The sequence below is a fragment of the Astatotilapia calliptera genome, chromosome 18 (genome assembly GCF_964374335.1).
Source record: "Astatotilapia calliptera chromosome 18, fAstCal68.1, whole genome shotgun sequence".
Taxonomy (NCBI): Eukaryota; Metazoa; Chordata; class Actinopteri; order Cichliformes; family Cichlidae; genus Astatotilapia; species Astatotilapia calliptera.
In genome coordinates, this window is record NC_137439.1 from 3,986,620 (window position 1) to 4,014,573 (window position 27,954).

The following is a 27,954-nucleotide window of genomic DNA, read 5'->3' on the forward strand; positions in this document are numbered from 1 at the left end:
CTCCTTATTAACAGGTTTAATCTTAGCCTCAACAACAACCACCACGAGTCCCTCTGAGTCATCTGAGGAGGAAGGAAATGGGAAAGAGGAGGAGGACAATGAAGAGGAGCAAGAGTCTGGTGAGCACTGTGAGTTCATACTGTATGACGGGAACTAAAGAATAAATCAGGCCTTTGTGAGTCCCAAAAGACTTCAGTTGGACTCATTGGGAAGTTTGAATATTCATGTTTCTTTTCTTCATCCTCAGTCTCTGATGTGCTCAAAACTACAACAATGACAACAGCAGCAACACCGTCAGCCCCAAGGAAAACTCCTCACACAGGTCAGTTTGTCACAGGGGGACAGAAATATCAGCTTTATAAAGTGCCACTGCCAACAATTATCAGACTACGAGACAGACAGTCATCTAGGAGCAGCATTTGGCTGCAGTGGGGAGAAAGAGCTTCCTTTTAACAGGAAGTGGTACCTGTACAGCCCTCTGTGCAGTTAGGAGGAATTCAACTGTTTAAACCAAAACTGTTTACTGTATCAAGCTGTGAACATCTTTATTTCTTATTGTGAACATGCAGACTGACTCACTGTTGGAGCCTCAAGTGGCCACTAGAGGAACTGCAGTTTTTGACATTTGCTTCATTTTTAGCTGCTTCGTTCTAAACTGCATATTTTTCCTTTGAGCTATTCTGCAGCTTCCCTTATGAAGTTATATCAACTGTTATATCAACATGCACGGTCTATAAAAATGGTACGTACAATTTTGTCATAATATTAAACTTTGGCCCTCTCGCTATAAGGATGGCCAGGAAGGATATTCTGTCCTGCGTACTGCGATGTATAACAGGATGGAGTAGTACCCCCTGGTATTTGACAAACTATGACATATTTATGCTGAAAAATGAAGCCTAAGCAAAAAAAACAAAAGCTGCAGTTCCTCTAATGTCCACTTGAAGCAGGCTCCAAAATTGTGTCAGTCGCTGTAGACTGACATATACAGCAGAAATAAACATATTAACATGCTGCTGCAGAAATGGTTTTGGTCTCTATGAATGGTTTAAACCATTGCACATGTACAGGGAAGGTGAAAGTTTACAGTTTATGCTTATCAATCGAGCTAGTTAGCTTTAGCTGTTGACATTAGCAACCACCATCATATTCAATTATGGTGACTTGTTATGAAAATCTGCAGTTTTTCAGAATGCTAACAGTGAGGCCAGAGTCCAGAAATCAGTAAGCCATGTCACAGTGGCTGCTGCCATCTTTTAAATACAGTTTGTCTTTTCATGTAATAAAATGAGTCTGTGCGACTCCTTTGTGGGTTTTTAAGTTGTACAACACAGAGGAGTAAGGTGTGACTCTAATCGACGCAGGCACTTCACCGGGAGTCTTTGTCCTTCAAATAAAAGAGACGTGATTCGGATTTAGACTCTTTCCTCGCCGCTGCTTCACAAACACACCGAGAGCTGCCAAATGGTTTGATCGAGTGTCACAACCCCGTTGCCGGGTAAAAAACATGTAACTATTGAAGTGGTTATTTTCCTCTCCTCGCGTCTGCAATTACGCAGCGAGGCTTTGACAGGTGTCTGAGGGGCCTCGCTCGCTCAGAAATCACCGGGTATATTTTTAATTTCAAGAAGAAGAAGAAAAAAAGACCAACTCTTTTCTTTAATGCCGGCGTTAATCAAGTGGATTGCATTAACGTCTCACTTCTGACAGCCTTTGTGTTGTGCGCTCTTCAGAAGGTGGAGGAGGTGTCAGCTTCACATTAACACCAGCACCACCTCCAGCTTCACAGGAGAGAGGGGAGGGAGGTGTCAGAGAGGAGACGAGCTCTCCGAGGCCCGCTGAAGGTCAGCTTGTTTTTCTTTAGCAACAAGCAGGCATTTCATTACAGAAACTTTCGGAGGAGGAAAAATCTGACCTTAATGTACAGCGAAACATTCAAGGATGTTTGCTCTTTGGCTTTCTGGCAGAGGGCTGGATGAGATGACCGATATCAGGCAGCTGCAGATAGGAAAGGGCTACGTGCTCTTCAGAGCTACCGATTTTCTCAGTTTGGCTGTTTCCACGTTTCTAGTCTTCATTCCTGGTGAAACTTCCCCAGTTTCCAGCAATTTTTCTCAAACATCAGCCTCCTACTAACAAACATGTACATTCTTTACAATTTCAGGAGAACTAGTGAGATGGGAAACAGCCAGTGTGGTTTAGTCGAGGTGCAATTTGTGGGGAAAAGAATCAGCGTGGAGGGTTTTCATGTTGAAGCCTGGTGTCTTATTACTGCTGCCACTGTAACATTTACAGAATAATTCAACTTCAACCTGACAAAGTAAATGTAAAGGCACTTTTTGGGTATTTTAAAAACTACAAGCGAACAGAATATAAAAAAACCCCAAACAGCAGGACTTTATGTCCAAAACGTTTGTGTCCTTCGTTAAAGAGATGTCAGCTGAAGCTGAACTAAAGCTGGGCTGTACATTAGTGTAATACCAGTGTGAACCACAAGATGGTGCAAAGTGTCTGGTGAAGACAGAGGCAGGGATCAAAACATTAGTGCACGCACAAAAACACATCTAATCATCTTTAAAACGCTGCCCTCTGGTGGTGAAAGGTTTACCTTCAACAGAAGATCATTAAAATAAGCGACACTGATGATTGCATTTGCAAAAATATTTAAGTTTTGGCACAAAAGTTTGTCCTTTGCTCGTGCAGACAAACATAAACGATGTTATTTTAACATGCCAGAAGTGCTCGGTCCAACCGCAGGTGCAGTTGAACTTTAATATCAGAGACAAATATTCACAATGTAACAACACAGCAAGCTGTCAGCATACACATCAGTGTATATCACAGCGAGCAGTGCGAGCTCCCTGCAGCTTCCCAAAAAATCCTCCTTTTATTAGACTGAAAGTGAACACAGCAATTATTGAGACGGCAGCAGAGGCCAGCTGACCCCGTCACCAGCATATTCACCCACAGCCTTTAAAGCGACTCATTGAAGGAAAAAAAGCTCCTGCTCCCCCCACAGTGTACTCTTTGTTGTTCAGCTATTTTCTCCCCTGAATCTTTTTCCACAGAGTCAGAAAGTGCAAAGCTGCATCACCTACTGAGCGACAGACTTTCTGGCTTTTAATGTGTATAAAACTGTCATCTAGTTTAATATTGTAAGGTACAGACCTGAAAATATCATGGAAATAAACCTGATAACTCAACAATGAGCAGCACTTGGTGACAAAAATAAAAAAGTCTGTGGCAGAACGAGGCACAGATCAGATCACTGAGTACATAAAAGCTGTAATTACTAAAATTATTCACCGTTTTGTCAACTTTGCTCCAAAACAAAGTTCAAAATCAGTGTTTCCTGCATGTTTCACAACATTACGGCTTCATTAATCACGCTGCTTCATGTTACAGGCTGAATAACCAAAAACAAAGTCAAAGCTACATTTTTACTACGATAACAAACAGACCTTCGTGCACACGTGTCAGCGCCACAGCGTGGTTGGTTTCTTATTTCAGCTGCTGTCCAGGTGATCTCTCTCCTCAGTAAGAGAACAAAGCATTACAGTAAGCCGGTGGGTGATGATGGGAAATAAAAAAAACATTCTGAGCATCCTCGTGGTCGCTCTGCTCACCTGACCGGCTCAGTCGCAGAATTTCATGTGAAGGCTCAGACATCAGCCTCTGCTGGAGTTTGAAGCAGGAGTCGATGTTCGCTCTCTCAGTTTATTGTAAGTGGTCAGGAGGGCTGATTAGGGAGGGACTCCTCACTCTGACCTGCTTCCCAGGCCCACAGATCACAACCAGAGTCACAACACAGGCCTCAACCAGCAGCTCGCTCCCACAAACCAAACCAGCGAGAACCACCACCCCTCCTGACGACTCAGAGGAAGATGCCACACCTCCTCTTCCTCTTCCTCCTGCTGCTGCTTTCAGTCTTCAGAGTCAAGGTGAGAAAGGCCCAGCTCGCCCTGCCCCGATGGGGATGAATTAGCATTTAAGCCGACCTGTGGGTGTGAGAATTTAATGACATGTTTGCACCGTCTTTGAAATTTGCATCCGTGTCATGAAATGTCAGGATCACTTCAATCTGCAGGAGTCTGCTTGAGCCGGCTCATCAGAGATGGGTGAGGAATATTTAAATGAAGCGAGGGGAGCCACAAAGCCTCCGGGGTGATCTTCACAGCACGTTTTCTCACATTTCTTTTTGTTCTGTTGCATTTCAACACAAAAATAGTTTTTGTTTGTTTTTAGATTTACAGTTTTGAAAGTTGTGCTTTCATCCCAGAACAGCGGGCGGTCCACTGAAGGAGACTTCCAAGTTTTCCATTAAAGACGGATTCTGTGGTGGATTCAGACTGACAGCTTCCAGTTTAGCTAGAAGTGTTTAACTTTATCCATCAGGGTAATTGCCAGTCAAAGTTTAGACTTATTTATTCTAAAGTAAGCCCTCGCCTTTAACCTCTTAGGCTCATTTACTGGACTCTACATTTTCTGTTTCTTTAAAAAAAACAAACAAAAAAAAACAACCCTTTGCGTTACATTACAAACTGTGACACCATGGGTGCAGTGGGTAGCTGGATTGCTGACTTTACAGGAGGGATCTAAGGCTTGTTTGAGTAATTCAGATTCCTACCGCCACCCACTAAAGGAGATGGACTTCAGTTTGTGTGGCTTTAAACATTTATAGTTTTATTTATACAATCTGATATACGAGATCAGAAAGTGAAAAACCTCAGCTGTCTGTGTTCTGTTTACCATCTTCTCAGTGAGACCAGGCCAATGCAAGTTTCACCGTACGCCATTAAATCATTTTCCAGGGTAAAACTGATGACCTGAACTGGTGACTGGTGCCAACTTTGTCCTCCTCCCCCAAATAAAAAAACAATAGAAGGATTTTCGATTCAATTCAATGTTATTTATATAGCGCCAAATCACAACAACAGTCACCCCAAGGCAAGCACTTTGGCGACAGTGGGAAGGAAAAACTCCCTTTTAACAGGAAGAAACCTTGGACAGAACCAGGGTCAGGGAGGGGCGGGGCCATCTGCTGCAGGTGAGAGAAGGATGAGCTTTTTGACAGACTGGAGTAGTTTCAGCATTTTCAAAGAGGTACGAGTAAAAAGAATCTAACGGGACGTCTGTGGAGAGATCTAAAGACAGCCACCACAGACCAGAGGTGCACGAGGAGATGACCCTGAATGTGAGATCGACCAAATCAGGCCTGGTAGCAGAGTGGAATTATGGGAATGTGAGAGTAGCTTCCTGTACAGCAGCAGCAGCATTACATGTGCATGCAGAGGCACTGTGTGGAGCTGAAACCTGTGACTGTCCGAATGCGAGGGCAGACTTTTAATCACGTTCTCACAGTGAGGGGCCGTGCTCCTCAAAGTCTCAGTGAGTCAACCTGCACGATGGGATTCCTGCAGAAAGCTGACAGCTACCGTTCTGTCGTTTCAGGTGAAACGCTCCCAACATCTGCATCAACCACATCTTCATCAGCGGCTACAGTGAGAACCATCGCAGAGACGACACAGAGGAGACCGGCCACCTCCGTCACACCGCGGTGGGAGGTCCACACCCGAAGCACAACAGCAGCGGTTTTAAAACCTCCGCCACACTCCACCGCCGAGGCTGGATCCGAGGAAAAGACCGGAACAATGACGGTCAAACCTCCGAGTGTGGAAGGAGGAGAGGAGGACGACTCGCGGGAGAAAGACTCGGACGGTAACGTCTGACCAGATGCTGGTTAAACTTCATAAAATGCAACATTTTCCCCATCAGGAGGCCTTCTGCCTTTCTCCTGTCTGACCTCTTCGTTCTTCTCTGACTCGACAGGTTAAATGAAAATTCAGATGAAATGAATAAATTAAGCATTTTTCTCTCAGGGGTTCAATAAAGTTAATTATGTTTCAAAGGGTTATGGAAGTTAAATTAAGTAATCTGTGACCTGTAATGACAGCCAGGCTCATAACTGACAGGAACAATAAACGTTATTTTAATAATATCGAGGTCTAAGCTGCGAAATAGGAAGAGAAAGATCCCCAAAGGAGCAAACACACGAACACACAGCAAACGTCTAAGTGCTGATGGGGTTGAGAATGAGGCTTTTTTAGATTACACTTGCTGAAACACTGGTTTCTTAAGCTCAGAGGTATAAAACAGGAAAAACATTGTTTTTAACTCTGTGGAAAAGACATGTTAACAGACTGCTGTGCAGAAGCTGTTCAATAAATGTAGAAGAATAGTCACAATAAAAAGGAAAATTAAAACCGAAACTCCCAACTTTGAATCTAATATTTGAAATTTTAAGTACAAAAATGCAGAAATGGGCAGCGTTTTACAAGCAGGTGTGTCGTTACTCTGCTGATATTTCTTATTAGCGCTACGCTCATTTCCTTTTACCAGGACGCCATCAAAGAAGAGTGTTTGTAAATGACTGCAGGGTTAAACAGTATAAAATATGGACGTAGCTCCAGGTCAGAAAAATTAAGCCGAGGCAAAAGTACCTTAAACCTGCATCTATGTGGAGGCCACCAGATGGCGACGGTGTAGCTGCACGTCACTCATTCTGGGTCATGTTTTTGCAAATAAATTTAGTAAATCTCGGTTGCATTAAAAAAAATAAATAAATAAATGGAGGATTAGCTGTAGTGTCAAACTGCATTTTCATTGGCACAAGTCATTAGCCAATGAGCATGCGGTTCAACTGGCAGACCCGCTGCTCCTCAAGATGGTGCGAACGCTTATCTTGAGTCTCCGAAACAATCGGGTGATGTTACCATAGCTACGTCCCTGTTTTATAGTGTCAGTGGGACGCGTGGACTCACTGCGCCATCTTATGGTAAAAACTGGTATTGCACAAATGTACAGCTCCGTTCTAGCTCAGCTTGAGTTGCTCACTCTTCAAACAGCAGATATTTTCATCAGATGACAGTTTGGTGGAGCCGTCTCAAGCCAATTTCCTCCAGAACCTTTAGTGCCAGGTCCTGCAGCCCTGTAAATGTGGCTTTTTAAAAAAAATCACATCAGTGGATCCATGCCAGGCGATGGGAACACCTTTTTATACTGTGAAGTCTTTAATTCTTGCAGATGTCTTTAAGGCCCTCCAAACAAGATGATTAGGAGTGTAGTAGCACCTAGAGACGATTGAGTATCAATAAAGTTTAGTGATTTGTAAACTGGCAAAATTACAACAAAGTAGATGAACGATTGAGGATCCTGCTGGCTGACATGTGAGGGGATGGTAACGCATTGGGTGGAGCTTCATCCATTACGGACCAACCATTAGCTACAACGCTTTAAATGTGGAACAGTGCTCCTCACCTGATCATCAAACCGCACTTTTTCACTGCACTTAAGTTCCACAGATCCATGTAAATGTCAACCATCTTTGACTCTGTATTCGTGCAGTGCTTCTTCATCCTCTTCTGAAGCTCGCGGCCGCTGCTTGGAGGTCACGCTTCTTTAAATGTACCGTTTCTCTGTTGGCAGACTGGTTCGCTCCTCAGAGGAGGGCGGTGCCGTTCTTCGCCTGGTCCCTGCTGGAGTCTGTTGGGCTGACTGACATCGACCTGCAGCCAGACACCAAAGGTAACCACGGATAGCTGCACTTCCAAAGTCTGAGTGGAGCTCTTCACTGATGGCTGAGCTGAGATCTTTGCATCCTCCCAGCAGAATGCAGTCGCTCCTTCAGCGTGTACGCCAGCGACGGTCAGTCCAGGCGGGAGATGCCGGCGCTGGGGGAGATGCTCCACTGCCTGACGGGACGCTGCCCACACGAGTACGAGATGTACGGCTGCTACTGTGGACAGGAGGGCGGCGGTCAGCCTCTGGATCAGCTGGACAGGTGAGCTGTGTCGAGGAATAAGGATCGGAACTGTCCATGAAGACGCCCACAGCTGCGTCAGGGTTACCCGATTCTCCAAAACAGCGCGATAGTTATCAGCGCACAAATACATCTGCTGCTTTTCACATCCTTCATACTTTCATGGTGTTATGGTCCAAAGTTTAAGTGTGTGAGTGCTGCAGAGACCCTGATGACTGACTCCTGCTGGTCTCCATCAGGTGCTGCTTCTTCCATCATTGCTGCCTGAAGCAGATCAGCTCGATGGGCTGCAGGCCGGAGAGGAAGCTCAACGCTCAGATCTCCTGTGAGAACGCAAAACCACGATGTGAGTACGGCAAATCCCTCGAAACCCAAGTCTGCTGCACTGCTGACATCAGATCAGTTTCACACCTGATTCTCATATTAATGTAAACATTTAACCTGCAGCTGCCACAGAGGAAGAAAAAACACGGTTCACCTAAATCTCGTGAGAAATGATTTCCACTGTAGGGAGGTTCTCTGGTCTTCCTGCAGATGCATGTTTTCTGAAAAGCTCGTGTTTTTTGTTTATGAAATGTTATACTGAGCTTCTGTTGGTGTATCCAACATTTAGCTATAATTAATTTCTTTGCTAGCAGATCAGACGGGTATTACCAAATCCCTGGAGAGCCATGAGTTATTTTCCCCTCCAGTATAAATTAGAGCTGATGGGACCTGATGATGTGTGTAGTCAGCTCGGCTTGTCTGGCATCTTGAGCGTTGTTACCAGACGTGAAGGGAGGAGCGAGGTGGTAGCTCTCCTTGCTTCCAGGGTAATGGTCAGCTGTCATAAGGCTGCTGTGCCTCCAGGTACAGCAGCCTTACGACAGCCTGGATTTGCAGTATGATGTTGTTGTTTTTTTAAAAAAGCTCATCATCATATTTGACTTCCTAGACCTCTAAAGCGCTTGTTGGCCTCTCCATCTGATCCCTCCTCACTCTGCTCAGGTCAGGGGGTCACTGTGTGCGACAAACTACAGTGTGTATGCGACAAAACCACAGCAGAGTGCATGGCGGCCGCACACTTTAACCACAGCCTGCCGGCGCCGCAGTGCCACGGGTCGACGCCCCCCTGCCGCCGAGCCAGCAGACCCCCCAAACCTCTGAGGGTCTCCCCCCAGTCCAGCGAGGAGTCGGACATGGAGGTCGGGGACGCCAGCAGTGAGGAGGACACGGCTGCGAACACACCTCCACCTCTGCAACCTCCTCACAGGTGAGCTTTTTATTTACAGCAGGAAAAGCAGGTAAACGTGTGCGAAAGTGATGATTCAAACAACTACGAAGATGACAAATTAACAACATTTGGAATAAAGCGTTATTGAATATTTCCATGTAATCGAATGGAGCTTCAACAAACACCGACACAAAGTTCGTCCCGTCAGTGCCGTGCTGATTATCAGATCCTTTGATCTTTCAGCTGCTACTTTGTTTCCACTTTTACATCATTTAAAAACAGATTTGCAGACGCTAACGTCAGAGAGCCACAAAATGAAGATCTCACTGTTTTTGTTAATAAAGAAAATTATATAGATAATTTTAATTTTTTTTTCATGCAGTAAGGTCCTAATTTTATATTCTAATATCACAACACAAACAACATGAAATTAAAAACAAATCTCTCTCTGCAGCCATGACAGCTCCCACCTGAAGGACGCCGAGAAGTCGACTCCTTCTGCTGGATCACCCGGAGACCTGACACATCCTCCTCCTCCTCCTCTCTCTCCCCCTCCTTCTCCTGCTGCCTCCAGTGAGGAGAGCGGGGAGCGACCGACACTCAGCGGGGTTCAAACCCAGAACCCGAGGCCGAGTGCAGGGCAGGGCCAGGGGCAGCAACCGGGAGACAGAGAGGAGGAAGAACAAGAGGGTAGAGAAGAAGAGGAGGAGGGGGAAGAGGAGGAGAAAGATGGAAAAGAAGAAGAGGAAGAGGAGGAAACTGAGAAAGAGGAGGAGGAAAAATAGAAGCTAAAGAATTCCTTCTCTGTGACAGTCGTGATGTGAAGTCATTTTGGGGCCTTGCTGTGTCACAAGCTGGACTCAATGTTTTCTGACATCTTTGATTCAAAAAAGAAGAAAATCAGTTTATTTACTTTGATTTTTTTTTAAACACATGAAATGAATCTGTTGAATAAATGACGGCAAACACGCCTCTCTGGGATCTTCCTCTGATTGGTTCAGAGAGCCGACAGTAATAAAGACACAACAACTCAACAGCTTTGATAGAAACACTTTAATCTCAATGCACATTTTTCTATTTCAATAGAGGCTTTGTAATGAAGCGCTGAGGCTCTGCTGCTGCCGAGCTTCACAGAAATAATGTGCACTGAACGCTTTATGCTTTTGCTCAGTCGATGAATCAAAATGGAAAATAAAACATGAAACTACTTCCAGCTTCTTACGTTTCCTGCTTTTCTCTGTTCCACGTGATTGGGAACTGAGATGTTTCAGGAAGTCCCTTTGAATTTCTAAGACCAAATTAATCAAACGTGACAAGATAATCTAAACTCAGATACTTCCTGACTCACTGGAGCTTTGTGCAAACAGCAAATCCAGGTTTGGGAAAAGTGCAGTTCCTCTTATGTCCACTTGAGGCTCCAGAAGCAGCTGAGGTCACGTAGCTGTAGTTTTGTCATTGAGATGAAAAGTTGAAAGAAATGCACCAAAACAACAATGAAGGTGAACGCGTGAAGCAGCAGCGGGAGCCTCAGCGCCATCTAGTGGTTAAAACCATCAGTGTGATTGAAACAAAGCCGAGCTATAGCAAGTTTGTCACTGTGAACACGGACGCGACGCCTTTAATCTCTAAAACTGGCACAAAAATGCATCAGAAACATAAAAAAGAACATCGGAAGCTTTTTTTTTTTTGTTCTTGACATTTTACAGCTGGAAAAAAATCCATCTTGAAAGGTGAAGAGTTCATGTGAATATTCTGTTCTCTTCTTTTGTCTTAGTTTTAGGACTCAGATCACCAATCAGGAGGGAAACTTTTCACAGCTCCACAGAGATCATTTCATCAAAAATACTTCTAAGATCTGTTTGTACCAAACACACATCGGTGCCGATTTATTTCTGCTATAGTACCAGGTACACAGTGATCAAAGTGCAAACACAACATCATATTTTACCGTAACGGTTATTAACTGTTCAGCATTTTTACTTTAAAGTTCATTAATACATCAGCTGGTACTATTTGAATGATTGCTTGAGCTGAATCGGTTGAACATTTATCAAAAGTAGCAGAGCGGCTCGTTCGCAGACCGACTGCTCCGACATCATTTACAGACTTCACATCAGCCGGTCTTAAACGTTTCGGCTCAGAAACACAGACTCAGATCCAGATTCACAAAACCCGTCTGAAGGTGAGCTCCTCCCACAAACACGATCGTTTAGTTATGTCCTGTAACGTCTTCATGGAGGTTTAGACGGCTTTACTGATATCGCTACCGATGAACGTGTATACGAAAAAACAAACTTCCAATCAGATCCGTGAGCGTTTAATTCCAGTGAACATCGGATTTGACTGAGATACGAGTTTTAAAGTAATCTGTGGAAATGCTGGTGCCGTTGAATCAAAATTAAAAGTCGGAATTAATGTCAAGCGCTTGGCTACGATCCCTTGTAGCCGTTCTTTCCTGTCAATAAGTTTAGCATTAATTCAGACACGACGCCGAGCTCCTGAACTGGTCCACTGAACCAGCCTACAGGCTGAAGCAGCATCTGCAAGCCGCTTTGCAACCCCCACCCATCTTTTCGTGCTTCTTCTGACTAAATCTGGGAAAAGCAGAGGACTTTTTTCCCAGTATAATTCTTGTAGGACATTCATTCGACCTTTGGCAAATTGAAGGTGGAATTGGGACAACCGGGCATCTTGATTAACAGAAAAACCAACGTTTGAGGCTTATGCAGATTACAGGAGTTTTCCAGGAGAAGAACACCAAGAGATGGTCTTCAAACGTAGGAGGAACTTGTAAGCATAGTCAGGAACGAGGTCACATATGGGAATACAGTTTTCCGACTATTGTGGACCCAATTTTAAATGATTTTAGTGAATCTGGAGCCGATTCTTCAACCGAGACCATCTGAGAGTTTCAGGTCTGAAGGTTGAGCCTGAGCCGCCACTTAGAGAAAAATAAATCTGGATCTTAACATTAGCAGATTGCACTGATTTACTCCTTTATCCAAAAATAACCAACATCTGGCTCTACATATAATATTCATTCATTTTTCATTATTTTTGAAATGGTATAATAGAATCTACAGTTGAAAAAATAAAAACGAGACCATCTCCCCCACACTGCAACATCCCGCTGAAACCTGAACCATCGAGGTAAACAACAAAAAAGTACACGAGTATAAAGAATTCAGCATTTTGTCCTCGTCTTAGAAGAAATCTCCCAACCTCTAAAATCTCTGCTAGGCAACAATGTAATGATACGTGATGCATAAAATGTACAAAAATATATATATATATATATGCTGCTGCGACGACACATTCATGAGAGGAAGATATCATGTATTCCAGCCACATCTAAACCCGACTTTTCTCTAAAGCCCAACTTCAGGATCCGGCTGTTAAAGAGCTCGTTTAGATTTAGTTTCAGCCTTTGATCCCAGTCCCGTCCCTCGGAGGGTCAACGACGATGACTGAAGTTAAAGAGCCATGCAGTTAGTTCATATAATGCATGTTTTTTAAAAGCTATGATTCTACGATGTTAAAGCACGAGAGTTTAAAGCTAAGACATTATGTTGCGTAGATTTGCACAGAAAAAAAAACCAGCAAGAGACTTTTCGCTTGTTCAGGCTGCTCTGCTCATCGTTTCCAGTAAAAAGTCCTCTGTAACCTACGTTTCACACAGTACAATGATTAGACATGTAATACTTATAGAACAGAAGATTTCACCTCCAAACAGCCACTGGATTATATCCGGTTAGGGTTTGGTTAAAGACCTTAAGACCTTTCAATTTCTCAAAAATGTGCCTTTTTGGCGTTTGGCTACAACAAAACCCTGACCGGGTCGCTGGTGCCCGATGGATGTTAAGAGGTCAAACCCACCCTGTTGCTGGTTATCGATACATAAGCGGCAATCGGAGAAGATGAACGGTCAGCAACCGTGAAGGTAAAGGAAAGTAAAGTGGGACTGCTTTGATGTGCAAGGTAAGGGTCACGTTTATCACCTTGATGCTGGTCGTGAACTTTTAAAAGCCTGTAGTAAGTTTGTACCCAGACACACAATCCAACCATCAGTGCATCGCTTTGTTGCCCATGGTGACAGCTGGTTACTTGTGGCTATCAGGTTCCCTAGGCAACCACCTAGGTAACATTGTTTGACATCATGTGCCAATCAGCTTCTTTTCTCCACCTCCACTGGCAGTCGAAATTCTATAATAAGTTGCTCTAACTTTTAAAGTTAGTCTGTTTGGCACACCCGAATGTTAAAGTGGACACTACCCCAGACCTGGGTCACTGACCATGTTTAAAAAAACAAGAAGGTACCCGAGCACACCTGAGAAGCTTTAAAATTCCATCTGCAGAAGAAGAACTGATGGGAAATCAATTGAAATCTTAAATTTTTGTTTTTGTTGTAGCTTTGCTGGCTCCACAGAGGAAGTGGAGTATAGAGTAATTCACCATAACGACGGGATCACAACGCAACGTTCTGCAATATTCAATACAAAAAAATTACAATATAAGCAAAGAAGAAAAAGAATCCCTAAAAATTTGGCATCAGTATTTATGTCGACTTTCCGTGAGCAGCCAACGTTTCATTTCTGAATTTCTTCTGCTTCATGTCCTGCAGCTTTCGTGACCCTGGCCTTGCACATTAAAGCATCCACGTCCAAACAGCTGCACGGGCTCAACTGTACAGATGTGACGCTGCGATGTGATCGGGACAGTCGCACCACTTGTCACGTATCCAGATCAAACATTCACAAACTGCTTGGCCTCGACCCGATGCTGAAAAACACACATTTACTAACAAAGTTTCTCAGATTTGTGAGGCTCGTGTTGGTGATGCCAAACACAGACTTCCAGCTTAGCCAGCATCTCTCATTCAGAAACACAACCAGCGCTCGAGAAACTCATTTCTCCTTCGCCGACGAGCCGAACACACCAATCAGCTCTGAGTGAAAGGAAGCGCCGACCTTCAGCCTCCAACAGCTGCTCGCACCAAACAGAGGCAGCAGGTATCTTCCTCCAACTGGAGGGATTTTCTTCCCACGCTGAGCTCAGATCAGAGGAAAACACTGATAACCATCTGCTATTACAGATCACAGCTGCAGCTGCACCACATACGAATCCTCTCGTTCCCAGAGCGCCTCCTGTAACCTGTTTTGGAAATAAATCACGGCCCTGTGATAACTGTTGAAAATGCAAGGATGATTAAATCCTCCAAAATGTCAGTGCTTTGTATCGCCGGGGCTGAGGATGGATATTAATATTAATGCGTCCAGCGGGGAGGTTAACTTTGATGCTGCCGGTCGCTTCGTTTTGGAATGAAAAGCTCCACCATATGGCTCCTCACAGGATACGAACAACAGCCTTTTTAGATTGAGACGTTTTAAAATCAAACTTCTGTGTTTGGCAATGAAACAGCTTTGTTTTTTTGTTTTTTTTAAGGCTGCCAACAAAGCTGTGAGGCGGCTGATTCGTTCATGGAAAGCAGGCGTGCGCAGGGACTACAGCGCAAAGTCAAGGAGCTGGATCAGATTCATCTGCAGCCAACACGCTGCCTGCAGCTCCCCCTCATATCAGGAAATATTACAAACAAAGAGCGCGTAGCTTTAATTTTACTTACACACAGGCCCGTAACTGTGATCATAACTGCACTGTTTCATACTTGAGGAATAAACTTCAACTCTTTAAAAGATGCTACATTTGTATTTTTTTGTGATATTTTCACTGCAATCTCTGAGAATATTAACCCCAAATTTTTAATAGAGGAAGTTTAGAGTCCTTTCTAAAATCATCAGCCCCGCCACAAGAACTTTACACAAACTTTACAACAACTTCTCTAAGGACCATCGTCAAAGCCACAGACTGTATATTAAAGATGGATGTAGCTTCCATATCTGAAAGGTTTGAACTCTTTGACAATAAGACTCAAAGGCCTTCTTGCGTTTAGACGTCAGTAAACACTGAGCTCAGATTGTAGTTTCATTTTATAAATCACGTCCTCATTACTGTAACATTAAGCTGCCAATATGGAAGCACCAAAGACTGCAGTTCCTTTCACGGCCACCTGAGGGCGACTCCAGCAGTGAGACAGTCCTCAGACTCTCGTGTTGAAGCTTTCAGCAGAAATAAACATGACTACATCCTAAAAAAAATGTTTTTTTGATAATTCATCTGGATACAGGAGACATGGTTGCTCTGATCATGTGACTACATTATGACATCATCGAAAACCTCAACACTGAGGCTCCAAATGTGGAGCTCAAAACCAGACGCTGATGTCTCGGATTTTCTCCACCTGTGGCTACTGTACTAGTAGTACTAGTGGAGTATACAGTCTTAGTTCCACCATTTGGTAATCCAATGTCAAAGCTCCCCACTAAATTGACACCACACTGACTATGTCCATCTTTTATAGAGTCTCAGGTGGGAGCTGATGGACATGAACACTCCTCTTGACCTTCCTCTTACAGACTCACGCCTCTCAGAAACAATCACGTCATCACCAAACACGAGCGAGCCCATTTCTACTCGTCCAAACGTCGACTCTTCAGCTTTAGAGTGTCGCTGCCTAGCAGTTCGAGTATTGCTGTCATTGAATTTATTTATAAGAACTCAGCTGGTTGTTGGAGTCATTTGTGACACACTTTTATCTTAAACAGCAAAGACTGAAGATTAGAGCGAAGAGCTGAGGAGCAGCGAGCCTGAAACTAAACTGCTTTCTACCACCACTTAGGTAATTTCAGTTTTCATAGCTGACGGCTAATATAGATATATATATATATGTATATTGCACATTCCTACTAATCAGTGACGGCACCGACGGCTACTGACAAGAGACAGATAGTTGTTAGGAGGCAGGAGCTGCGTTTGTGAGCCTCACGCTGCTTTTTTAAGAGCGTATGTACAAGGAGTGAAGCTTTGGCTGGACTGGAACAGAGAAGCAACGTCTGATTCAGCAGAAATACACTAAAACCTCAGAGTGGAAGCAGTTTATGGGTTTTCTTGTTGTTTTTTGTTCTTGGTGACTCAAAAGTTCAGTTTGGCTTCAGGGACGCGAGTCAGGAAACAAAGTGTAACCAATCAGAGCAGCGTGGATTAAAGCAGGTTTGAGTCAAGTCGGGAAACAGGATTTAAACTTCGTCCCTGACGGCATCCCGGCCACCTGAACAGAGGAGACTGGAGTGCAGATGTGAGTGTGTTGTTCTTTCTGTGCATTTTCAATGTTGCGTGTGAGCTGGTTTGTGGATGTGTGCGTTCAGTAGACACACAGGTCTGGAAACTTCATCTCGTAGACGGGGACGGACTGATGCTGGGTGTGTCCCGCTGAGATGGAAACCACTCCGGACGGGCTGGGAGGAGGCCTGGTGACGGGGCGTGAAACAAGATGTTAAATTAGAAGGAAAAACTGGTTTTGGTTTGGCAGACGTGCACAAATGTAACCTTTAGGAAGCAAAAACCACCTGATTAACCTGATTATTAGGCTGTTGTCCCTTTCAAAGTCGTCTCCGTGTGCACCTGTGCACTGCCTCCAGCGCTCCGACGGTCCTGCCCACACGTACGTGCACGTCTCAGCTAACGCACACAGCCGGGTCTAATCACGCTCACAGTGCTGTGACTCAGGAGAACTACACAGCAGGTAATGACTGAAGGAGCATTTCATTTCCTCTAAAAAATCCTTTCAAAAGGCGGCCAGTACTGAGGGGAACGACCCGCAACTCAAAGAAAACTCAAACCGTTCCAGAACGCCGTGTTAGCAATGTAAGCATGACTATGAGGAAAAGTGCACGTTATTTGCAGGCGTCGTACTCGTTCACGTGCTGCAAACAGACTGTTATAGTGTTCATGTGACGATGCAATCAAAAAAGAAGTGAGAACATGTCAGACGAACACAGCTAAGCCTAAAAACACTGGGTCGTGTTTTATCATGAGCCACATTCGCTCCAAATATCTCGACACACCTGAAGCCTGGTGCAGATCAGGTGAACCTGCGGCTGGGCTCAGGCAGCCACACTCACCTGGAGCCACATCTGGGCCAAAAATAATCAAACATCTGTTTGTTGAGGAGAACACTGTGGTGACGGCGGGTGATTGAGGCTTCAGGGCGTCTCAGCCACGGTGGTGAAATCACAGACGCAGCTTTAGCAGTGAGGACAGAACGTGACGGGACGCTGGCAGCAGAGCCGAGGGGACGAGCTCGACGGGAGATCAGCCAGAGATCAGCCAGGTGTTCTGGGTTTCTTTGACTTTTAGTGTCACGCCTAAGCTTTTCTAATGTGGTGTAAATGTCACCACACCAAGAACTTTTATCTAAATTCATATATTTAAATTAGAAAACTTGCATAACAGACTCACCTGATTGTGAGTTCAAAGATTTGTGCGAGCCGGTCGTGCAGCATGTTTGCCTGGAAGAAGTGAGCAGGAGTTTATTTGGGTGTTTTTTCTGATGCGCTGACAGTTTATTATTTTCTGATTTCTGGCTCTTTTTTTTATTTTTTTTTTAATAACCTTGGATTCGCAGTGGGCGGCGATCTCCTCGAACGGCGCTTTCTGGAACTTCTCCATCACCTGCCGCCTCTTCGCCCTCTCCTGCTCCTCCAAACCGGTGGTGTCTGAAAACAAACCGCAAACACAGAGCTGCTTTAATAACAGAGACTTAACTATGTGGTGGTTTGTGAGTGCTCTTTCTTCTCCGCGAGACGAGCTTCTCGTCCTTTTACGTTGCTGGTTAAAAAATATTTTTAATGGTGAAAATTTCACTGAAACGTCATAAAATCAGAGCTTTTGAAAACTTATTTTGAGGCTAAATCTGCAAACTTTAAGTGGTTTCATCAGATTTGCTGCTTTTTTCTGCTGGTCACTGAAATTAAAAGTTCATTTAGATCATTTTTATCAATAACTGAACACATTAGAGCCCAGAGGTGTTGGTGAAGATGGCTGCCTGGTGGACAAAGTAACCCAGAGTCAACATGAGGAACAGCAGGAAGTCACCGCGTTCTTACCGATGGCCTTCTTCAGGGTCTCAAACGTGATCTCCTCAGCCAGCTGCGACTGTGGACACAAAAACACAAACGTGACCTCATGTTTCCCTCCAGGACCACACGCTGCTTTAAAGAAGATTACTCAGACCTTTTCTGGAAGGCTGTTGGAAATGATGTCCACTTGGAGGGAGACGGTGTCCACGAAACTCGGCCTCCTGGACAGACGTTCTTCACCTTCAGGATGACAGATTCACACCACATAATGCTTTAAAAAGCCACAAACATTTCTAACTTTAGTGTCACGTAAAAGTAAAAGTTGTTTTTTTTCCAGCAGAACGATTTCAGAATAATCAAACTGTGCTTACTGAAGCTGTCATATTACTGAAACCCAGGTAGCTCCTGTAATCTGCGCGTCCTTGACAACAGTGGTGACATCTCTGCTCCCGCACACCAAACTCCATCTTTTTTCTCCACTTCAATACAACGAGGAACAAATCCGCCTGATCCCGCGGGGATAAACTCGTCCCCGGGGGACAAACGCACCTCGAGCACTTGTGTATTCATCGCCAGCAGAGGGGAAAATAAGGACCACAGAAGGGCAGCTACTGTCTGAGCTGTGAGGTCATCTGATAAGGTCAGAAAGGTAGCGGATCAGCCGAGGCGTGAAAAGCGACAGAAAGCAGCTCTTTACAATCGCACGACGACCTCTGCTGTGAACTTTGCAGAGGCCTGACTCAGCAGCCGTCCTGCGGGCGTTAATGAGGAAAACGATCTGATCGCGGCTGATCCGCTGGAGCTTTAAGATTTTGTTCACACGGTGATGAAACACATAGAACTGAGCCGACGTGACAGGAAGCCACGGTCTCCAAAAACTTTGACCACCTGAGCCTGAATGCAGCCCGGTCCTGCCGGACTTCAAGAGATCAGATTCCCTCTTAAAGGCCTCATGCACTGATTTAAGCTCCCACTCACCACATTTACAGTCTGAATGAATTTAATCTTACTGAAGCGCAGCCGGAATTAAAGAGATGCTGTGATTCATGATCGAGGATCAACCTGCAAACTTGTGCAGCATCCGTCCCTCATTCTCTTCCATCCATCTGGTCCAGATCCTCCCCGAAGGTGTTCCCAAGCCAGCCAAGAGGCACAGTCTCTCAGGAGTCCTGTCCTGGGTCTGGCCTCGGGGCCTCCTCTCAGTTAGACATGCCTGAAACAGCTCACCTGGGAGGCGTCCTAGTCACATGCTTGAACCGCCTCCCTTCAATGTGGAGGCCAAGACCCCTCTGAATGATCGACCTCCATCTCTAAGACAAAGCCCATCCACCCACAGCTTCACCCTCAGCTGCAAACTGCTCCACCTGGCGATCCTGAGGCCACCAAACTGAGCTGGAAACCTTGCACAGCTTGGACGAAGCTGGTTCTGGTCCATAAAACCAGGCTGCCTGGTGGAGTCCAACAGGTCTGCACTGGTTTGTCCTTATTAGGAGTTTGAACCCACCCACTCTCCTCTCTGAGCTCTAACTGCTTCATGATGATTAACTTCTTCATGTCATTAATAACACCCTACATGAAAAGTTTGTTTTCTGTTAACACTGCAGACAGAAGCTCCACACATGTAAACAATCTAAGTGCACTACGGGTAAACTGCTCTACACAGACGTGGCAGCACGTGTACTCACCGCAACAGGTCCACGAGCAATGCAGGCAAAACATTTCACAGAGTTACCAAATCACATGGTGGGAAAATCTACAGCTACACAACATCGAGCTCTGAAACAACGAAGCACCTCAACGACGCATCTACAGCTGCTCAGCAGTTTAAAGGTCAGGGCGAGTTTCTCTGCAGGCGTCAAAATGCTGTCATGAATTCAAGGTTTGGTCTCTGCTCAGTGTGAAAAACACAAACTGTTCACACCACGGGTCTCAAACTCGCGGCCCGGGGGCCACACGGGCACACGTGTTTGTCTGCAGCTTGTGTTTGTTTGGTAGTTCAATGAAAGGCTTCAGTTAAGAGTGAGACATTTTAAAAAACAAACACAACACTACATTTTTGGAAATATTTGTGGGTGTTTTCTTGTTTGCTTGTTGTTTTTTGCACTGCATGAACAGTAAAGTGGTCACATGAGATGACGGTGCCAGCGGCGGCCCACAGCTCATTTGAGTTTGAGACCCTGATATTTGTTCTTCTACACGTTCAGCTGAGACGACAGCAGCAGCAGAGCGAGAGCTCCTGCAGACTCTGATGCTTCACCGTCACAGCTCAAAACCCCGGGTCCTTTCATACTCGCAGTATTTAAAAATGTAAGGGTGTGCTATTATTATTATTAACTCAAAAAAAAAAGATCCTGCGGAAAAACTGTGAACTTCAGGGAAAATTTTAATGATAAAAAAAGAAGAAGAAATATTCTGAGATTTTACAAATTAGGGAAAAAACTACAAAAAAAAATCTTTGAAATTAAAAAAAAAAGCTGACAAAAAATCTTCTAAAATAATTAAACAAATTAAAATAAATAAATAAAACAGTCTGAGACTAAAGAAAACTAAAGATCATGAAGAAAATCTCTGAAATTCTTTTCAAATTTAAATTTAACCCCCAACTTATAAAGATATTTCTTTTTCTTGTATGTTTTTTAAACACAAGTTCGAGGCTTCACTTTGTATGTCGGGTAAACTCGTCAGCGCGCAGACGCCGCTCGGCGCTGTGACATCACGTCAGCACCAGGTGCTGATCCGCGGCTCCTCGCGCCATGAAAGGACAGTCTGTGCGAGCTGATCCCTCCCTCTCCTCCTGGGGGGCCTTTCAGACGCTGCTTTTATACCGATGCTGTTATCACTTGTGCTTCTGGGGTTGATAAGTAAATTGCGCCTTAATGAAATTGTCACCGTGCGGATCTAAAGCCACCTCACCCCGTCTGACCTCTTGCCCAGAGCAGCCGTTATCAAGCTTACTGTTGCCAACGCAGCATTTTGCTGCTTTACTTCGGCCTGTTTTCGAGCCGCTTTAGCGACACAGTAGAAATGTGTCCACACTGCTCCTCTCCACAGCAGCAGCCTCGCTCTCCTTCTCTGCCGAGTCCACCGGGTGAGTCAGCAGTGCAGAAGAAGCTAACAGGAGGAGGCTGCATCAGACCTGCGAGAGTTTTCACTGGATCTGACTTTTGTACTAACAAAGTGATCCAATCCTGAGATTTTGAGAAGTGTGCGTGAAAGACGTGGATCTCGGGGTCCACAGCGAGTGTGGAGACCTGCTTACACTGACAGCTCAACTCGGAGACTTCAAGGTCAGAAAGAAGCCGTCAAACACTGAAAGCGGTGTGCAATCAAAAACTGGGGTTTGCATTGATTACACTGAACTTTTTTGATTGCTGAGACAGCAACAGTTCTTGTGAAAGAGCCTTTTCAGTTATAGACTGATGGCAGACTTTGTCTTACTGTAGTTTTATCGTCGTCTTCATGCACCACCGAGTGCTCGCAGACCTGGTCCCCATGGTCGGAGTCGCCATTTCAAAGGCCAAAGACCAATAAGATCAAAGAAGACAGATGAGTGGGAAACGTGGGACGATCATAGAAGACGAACTTCTGAGAATCGGACCGATTCAAAGGAAGAACTTCATTGTTGCGCCTCCTCGTCTGAAGCGTGACGAGTTTCCATTCACCCAACTTTGCAAAGTGAAGCCTTTGGTTTTGCACAAATAATGTGTCAGCTGATCTAAACCCAGCTACACCAGGTGACAACACATCTCTACACGCCTGCACAGGGTTGCCTTGGTTACCTCTGGACGTCTGCTTGCACCTGTGGAGGATTTTTCCTACTGTGTAAAGAACTGAAGGGACATGAAAGCATGACAGAGGGAAGAAAACAAAAGCTTGTTAGACAATTATCAGTTTTCTCCTCCCGCTCGTTCTATCTACACGAGGTCAAAGGAAGAGCACGTGAAGTACGAACTATTCCTGAGCCTTTTTTGGACGTGGGCAGACTTCAAGGTTGAAGTCAAGCAACATTTTGAAGAAGTGCTTTTAAAGAAAGTTGTGTGTGTGAACTCCTGCAGAGGTTCACGTTGTTCTGAGCTGAAACAAACCTTTAAATTACGGAGACGGCGACAGCCGTCGGACTAATAAAGCTGATCGCACACAGAGTTGGTGAAACTTTATTTTCTCTTCACTGAACACTCCTTAAGCTCTTAATCCGACAAAGCTTCAAACAGTTCTGAGGGCACGGTGAGTATGAAAAGCAGGGAAATAAAACATACAGCACACAGCGCAGCAGCAGACAGCGGGCGCCTTAAATCCTTTAATCTGACTTTTTACAACCTTTTCAACTCTTGACTTTCCTTCTAACTTGTTACTTGTATCACTTTTATCATATTTCCTCTTTAAGAGATAACAGCACAATGTGACCATCGTCTAATTCGGTGGATTTTTACAGCTACACTTTTCCATCAAAAGGAAATATTTTAGATGCTCCGAGAATCAGTTCAGGCACATTTTCTCAGAAAGCGTCTCTGGTATCTGAGAAACCATGAAATAGGACAAAAGGCTGCTCAACAGGTATGAGATTAAAAAGGTATGAATCAACCAATGAGGGAAGAAAAAAAAAAGTTATCAGAGCAGCAGTTTTCTTAGATAAGAAGAAATAGAAACATGAAGTTCCCCGTCCTAACGGAGGCTGGACTGTCGTACCTGTGACCTGAGGAACGTAGGGGATGGAGAGGCGCTCGGCGTTGTACCCCGGCCCGGCCAAACACTCGGCCATGTCGGCCGTCTGGAAGTACAGCTGGCTGTCCTCTTTGTCCAAAGATTCAGGAAGCCTGGAAGAAAAGACGCAAGACACAAAAATAAACTTCCTGAGGAAAAACCTCAGAAGAAAGCGTGTTTTTAGTCAACGCACAGCACGGCTTTACTTCTCAGAGCGACGCTGCAAAAAGGTCACATTTGTTCTCATCTGTAATTCAACTCTGTACAAGTTCATATCGGGGTCCCTGCACATGCATCTCACAGCTGGCTGCACAGAGACAAACTCGGTTTGTCCCAGTCGGAGCACAAATCGCTTAAATGAAAAGCAGCTGGTAGCGTCGAGGTGACTGCTGTTGTGATTTGGTGCTGTATAAATAAAACTGAACTGAAGCGAGTAGCTGTTTGTCAGTCTTACATCTGTCGATGCAAAGACATGCTGCTGTTGTTCTAATAATATTTTTTTATGAGTTATTGATCCCAGAAGTTGAATATGTGAATTTATCTGCAACCTTGAAAAGTGAAGCAGCACGGTTCCTTCACTCCTGAGTTTGTTTCTCGTAAACTTTCAAACTTTTTAAGCTTCAGCTGCCACACTCATTACTGCTCTGTTTATTAGAAAATAATGAGGCTTCACAGCCTTTTTCTAACCCGAGCCATTGGATTATTTCTCATGAAACAAATTCAGGCTGTAATCTGCACTTACGGACACTTGTCTCTGAAGATGTGCTCTGGGAGGAGGTAAGGAGCATCCATGTTCCTCAACTCAATAACCTGCACAGAGAACAGCTGATTATATGATGTTACACTATTTACAAATAAGAAAGACGTAAACAAGAAGAAACAGCTAACAGGCAGAAAACGGCGGTGCATCATCAGCATACTGAATAAATCATATTTTTGTATTTTCTGCAACAAATGGCAGTAAAAACAAAAAGTGGGAATGAGAGCCAGCTGCTCTGATCCTCAGTAAGGTCAGGGAGGAGTCACCTTGCTGACGTGCTGGCAGAAGGGCGGGTTGGCAATCATCTGACTCAGGAAGTTGAGGTACGCGGCCACCAACGCCATGATGCCGCAGCGGATAAACATGGGCAGGTTCTCTTCGTTGTTAAGAGCCATTTCCTGCACAAACCAGTTGCAAAAACTGTGTTAGCGAGGACAAACCAGCAGCTCGACTTCCGTTTCTGGTCGTGGAAGCATCAGAACTCCCCGCATACACTCGATACACCCTCACAGGAGTTGAGGTTTACTTCCCCTTTAATCTGTGTGCAGGGTTATAGCATGCAGCAGCGTTTCTCTAAGGTCACACAAACACGTATCTTCTATTTTCACACACCGTCAGTAAAAAGGTTGTTGTCAAGGTAACGACCCTGAGGTGACACAGCAAACAAGGCAGACTAAATACACTGTGCCACATGTCTGTGACGCACTGAGTGCGACTTTGTTTTAGCTTCAACCAAATCTACCAAAGAATATTACAGTAATAATGCCAATAAAAAGCAAAATACTATCTAAGTGGAGAAGCTGGAAACAAATATCTGGCTTCACTCGAGCTAAGAGGACCAGCGCAGATGTGTGGTTGCTTTGGTTCAGTATACTCATAAACTATTTTACATCAGATTCTCTGAAAATTGACACAAGACCGGGTTAAGTGCTCGATCTTGAAACTCAAGATGTGACGATCAGATTTGACTGAAGCCGCAGTCGTTGGCTTGAAACCATAAACTCAAAGTGTTTACAGAGGTCAGGCTGGAGGAACGTTTTACCATCGATGTCTAGAAGACTGGAGTCTTTTTCCAACCGCCAGTATCGCCCCCCAGTGGCCTTTAAATTAAACGCAAACACTTTAGCACTAAAATTGTCTGGCGAGTGATTGCAGGAGCTGGTCATGAGTGTAGAATGGTTACAGACTGGTATAGGATGCTGCACTGGAAACCTTGGGACTGGTTTGGTTACTAGCAGATTGCAGTGGTGGCCAGTAAATTGCATGAAAAATGCCGACTTGTCTGTAAACACTCGCCAACTTTTCTCAAGGCGACTGTGAAACAGACACGTGACAGAAACCAGACTGAAGGGAAACGTGACAGAAATGCGTCCCCATGAATTTGTGCTATGAAGCACTTCCTGTCTGAAACTGCATGAGAAAGAAACTAAACAGTCTTTTTTTAATACTTCTATGTCTCAAACGTTCCCTGAATTAAACGAAGGTAAACACAGCACTCAGAGTGTGTGTGCGTGCACAAACATCATGTCTACAGTGCTGTGACATTTGGAAACGATAAGATCTCAGCGTGATGCACAAACAAACTGAAGCTGCACGTGTGTGTGTGCATGTGCGTGTCTTTTATGTGTGTTGGTGCGAGCGTGCACATTTCCTTCGCACCTCTCTTGCACTTCCAGGAGGTTTTATTGGAGCTGCGTGGGTTCTCACGGTCTAATGACATAAAGGCAAATGACAGCACAGCTACTCATCAGCCACTTAAATATGACACCTGACACCAAAAATATAGCATAATCACATCGAGGGTGCTTTAGACTGAAGCACCATAATGTGGAGCGTGAAGAGCTGGTTAAACACGAGGTTAAACACAAACCCTCCAAACAGGGATGTAACTGAGGATGTTTACTCCACACCTCGGCACTGACAGCACCACAGCTTCAACAAACGACTTGATCTCCTCGCCGATAAAACGTTTCCACTATCACCTGATACCGGTGACCTGGAAACACTGCACACTCATGACTCGTCTAATTTTACGGTATTCAAGTTATAATAAGCTACGTTTTTACATTATATCTGAGTGAATGTTTGGGGACTGTGTCACTCTGTTACTGCCTTCTACGAACACACACCATCACTGCAGGCATCTTAACTCATTTCAGTGGTCACCAGAACATAAAGTACATGTCATCAGTCAGATCTGATCTTAAAAACTCTGACCACCATATCTCTGCTGTCACGTGGTTCTTTGGGTGTCTGTGGTGATGCAGAGACGGTAAAAATAAATGAAAAGTGTTAAACAAACATTATTTAGATTAAAATTCCCATCTGACACGCTTTGACACATCCTTATGACAAATCAGATGTTCAGATGCACTTTTTTAAAACTTATTTTAGCCTCAGCTCGTTGGCTGCAAGCCGCTTTGCAACCTCTCTGTCCTGTTCTGATCTCTGCACAGAGACACAGACGTCCTGAATATAAAGTGCTACAGATGGAAAAAACCTTCTGACTATATGTAATCTCTGATCTGAGAAATATCACAGATCTTCACATCTGTGTGGAGAGAGGTGAGATACAGCCACAGTCATGGAAGCTGTTAATGAGGAATCGAGCTCAGTGAGGCTGCGACACGAGATCAGAACAAATCAGAAACAGAAGAAAATCCCTCACCTTTCTCCTGAGTGTGTTGAAATCGAGAGTTTACAGATGGGTGCAGACTATTTTTAGATTTCAGATACTTAACTCTGGGAATTATGGATGTAAAGTTTAATTGAAACTGTAAATGTGACAGAAAGAGCCAGAAAATCTACTTATGATGAGATTATTCTGACTGAGCTTCCAAACACAACCAAACAGAGGAAACTGCTTTTTGCCTTCGCTTTGACTAAAAACAGAAACTTCAGATGTGAATTCATCGGTTTTACCTGCAGCGCGATGGCGAGTCGAATGAGGTCGATGACCACTTCCTCATTGGCCAGCTCGATGGTCAGAATGGCGAGGGTGGTGAAGAGCAGCTCAAAGTTTTTGTGGACGTTATCTTCCTCTTTGCAGCCCAGATAGATGTGACGGTAGAGCTGCTGGCCGTGCTTCAGGGACGACGCAGAACCAGAAGCAAAGACAGAAACAAAGAGGAGGACAGAAATATGAGAGCTGTTTAAAAAAAGTACCTTTAACATGTTTAACATAAGGAAACAGCGAAGGTGTCGGGGACTATTTTCAGTGGCGGATTAAACGATATGTGGGGAGTTTTAGTGGCAGTGTGGGGTAAATGTAAACTGCAGCATGTGGGTTCACTTTAATGATGGTCCATGTTCTCCAGTGCAGACTCACTGATGTGGATGACAACAGAGTCACATGACTCAGGCTGCGTCACCCACACAGTCAGCAGGAGACGCTGACTCTGGACCATCAGGTAAATTGAGTTTAGTACTCCTCCCCCTTTGTGAGTGTGGACGCTTCATCTCTTTGCTCTCTAAATGCTTTTCTTCTTTTATTGATTTTTACGCTGATTTTTTCCCTTTTTTCCGTATGAGCTTACCTGCGATAGCTTCTGGACACTTATAGATCATTAGGACTAAAGTGTTCTTAACAGAAACAGCAACATTTTTATAGTTACCTTATCCTCAGCGCTCCGTGTGTCTGTGGCCTAGACACAGCTGAAGCCTGATTACAGTGTCTAGGCACCGAGCAGCCTCAATAGCCTAGAAAGGTGCTAACCGCTAGGCTAACTAGCAACAAGATGCCTTCCCTCTCCACAGATGACTACCACAGCCTCCTGCAGACGATTGCAGCACTGGAGACAAAAATTCATCGCTTAGAAGTAAACGTGGAGGTAAATGGACTGTGTGGAAATGAAACAACCTTGCCTTTGACTCAAAACAATGGCGATGAGCAAGCTAGCACACAGCTAAGGAGCACAGATAACATGACCAAGAAAGTAGACTTTGTGCACTATTATAAATCTTCAAGCGATAATCCCCCCTTGGACTGTCTTGGTGCAAAACCAAGACACAAATCATGTCTCCTGGAAGAGGGAGGACGTATCACAGGCAGGGCACAGCGAGCTGAAATCTCTGAAACCGACTGGCCTTCACTTCCTACGAGACAGAGAAGCTCTTCTACCCCTGTACACGAGAGGAAACAGGACTGGACAACCGTAAATAGGAAGGTTAACAACAAACCTTCAAAACAACTGAATGTGAAACTGCAGAACAGATTTGCTCCACTATCAAAGGACCCTGGATCTATATCGGACAACCATCCATCTAAAAGTAGCGAAGTAAGGCCTGAAAATCCACGGGGAAAGCTAAAGGCTAGGCCTGAAACGCTGATTGTGGGTGACTCTGCCGTAAAGGATGTACAAAGCATGTGCGGTAAGAACACTAAAGTCCTCTGCTTTCCTAATGATATGGTCAACATCCTGAAGGAGAGAATTCTTCAAATTGCAGATGAATATCCAACTGTGACAAACATTGTCCTGCATACAGGGTC

The 27,954-nt window shown here is 44.5% G+C and overlaps 2 protein-coding genes across 15 annotated transcripts in view; one reads left to right on the top strand and one right to left on the bottom strand.

The window, feature by feature from the left end:
* Positions 1 to 10,428, top strand: part of oc90 (otoconin 90) — a 28,789-nt gene extending 18,361 nt beyond the window's left edge. For 5 of the 11 annotated variants that reach the window (XM_080292830.1, XM_026149168.2, XM_080292825.1 and 2 more), the window contains 9 exons: positions 15 to 128; positions 248 to 322; positions 3,780 to 3,941; positions 5,452 to 5,718; positions 7,486 to 7,584; positions 7,666 to 7,840; positions 8,059 to 8,165; positions 8,807 to 9,071; positions 9,487 to 10,428. In XM_080292830.1, coding sequence (XP_080148956.1) covers positions 15 to 128; positions 248 to 322; positions 3,780 to 3,941; positions 5,452 to 5,718; positions 7,486 to 7,584; positions 7,666 to 7,840; positions 8,059 to 8,165; positions 8,807 to 9,071; positions 9,487 to 9,817 — 1,595 coding nt within the window. In that variant the 3' untranslated portion in view covers positions 9,818 to 10,428. The remainder of the gene's footprint in view (positions 1 to 14; positions 129 to 247; positions 323 to 3,779; positions 3,942 to 5,451; positions 5,719 to 7,485; positions 7,585 to 7,665; positions 7,841 to 8,058; positions 8,166 to 8,806; positions 9,072 to 9,486) is intronic. The other 6 variants (XM_080292826.1, XM_080292827.1, XM_080292824.1 and 3 more) reach the window with 5 other exon arrangements.
* efr3a (EFR3 homolog A (S. cerevisiae)) overlaps positions 10,071 to 27,954 on the bottom strand; it is a 112,312-nt gene continuing 94,428 nt past the window's right edge. For 3 of the 4 annotated variants that reach the window (XM_026149172.2, XM_026149171.2, XM_026149169.2), the window contains 10 exons: positions 26,388 to 26,549; positions 23,732 to 23,863; positions 23,448 to 23,515; positions 22,691 to 22,818; positions 21,784 to 21,834; positions 18,159 to 18,244; positions 18,032 to 18,080; positions 17,538 to 17,641; positions 17,385 to 17,434; positions 10,071 to 16,393 (listed from right to left, as the gene is read on the bottom strand). In XM_026149172.2, coding sequence (XP_026004957.1) covers positions 16,288 to 16,393; positions 17,385 to 17,434; positions 17,538 to 17,641; positions 18,032 to 18,080; positions 18,159 to 18,244; positions 21,784 to 21,834; positions 22,691 to 22,818; positions 23,448 to 23,515; positions 23,732 to 23,863; positions 26,388 to 26,549 — 936 coding nt within the window. In that variant the 3' untranslated portion in view covers positions 10,071 to 16,287. The remainder of the gene's footprint in view (positions 16,394 to 17,384; positions 17,435 to 17,537; positions 17,642 to 18,031; positions 18,081 to 18,158; positions 18,245 to 21,783; positions 21,835 to 22,690; positions 22,819 to 23,447; positions 23,516 to 23,731; positions 23,864 to 26,387; positions 26,550 to 27,954) is intronic. The other variant, XM_026149174.2, reaches the window with a different exon arrangement.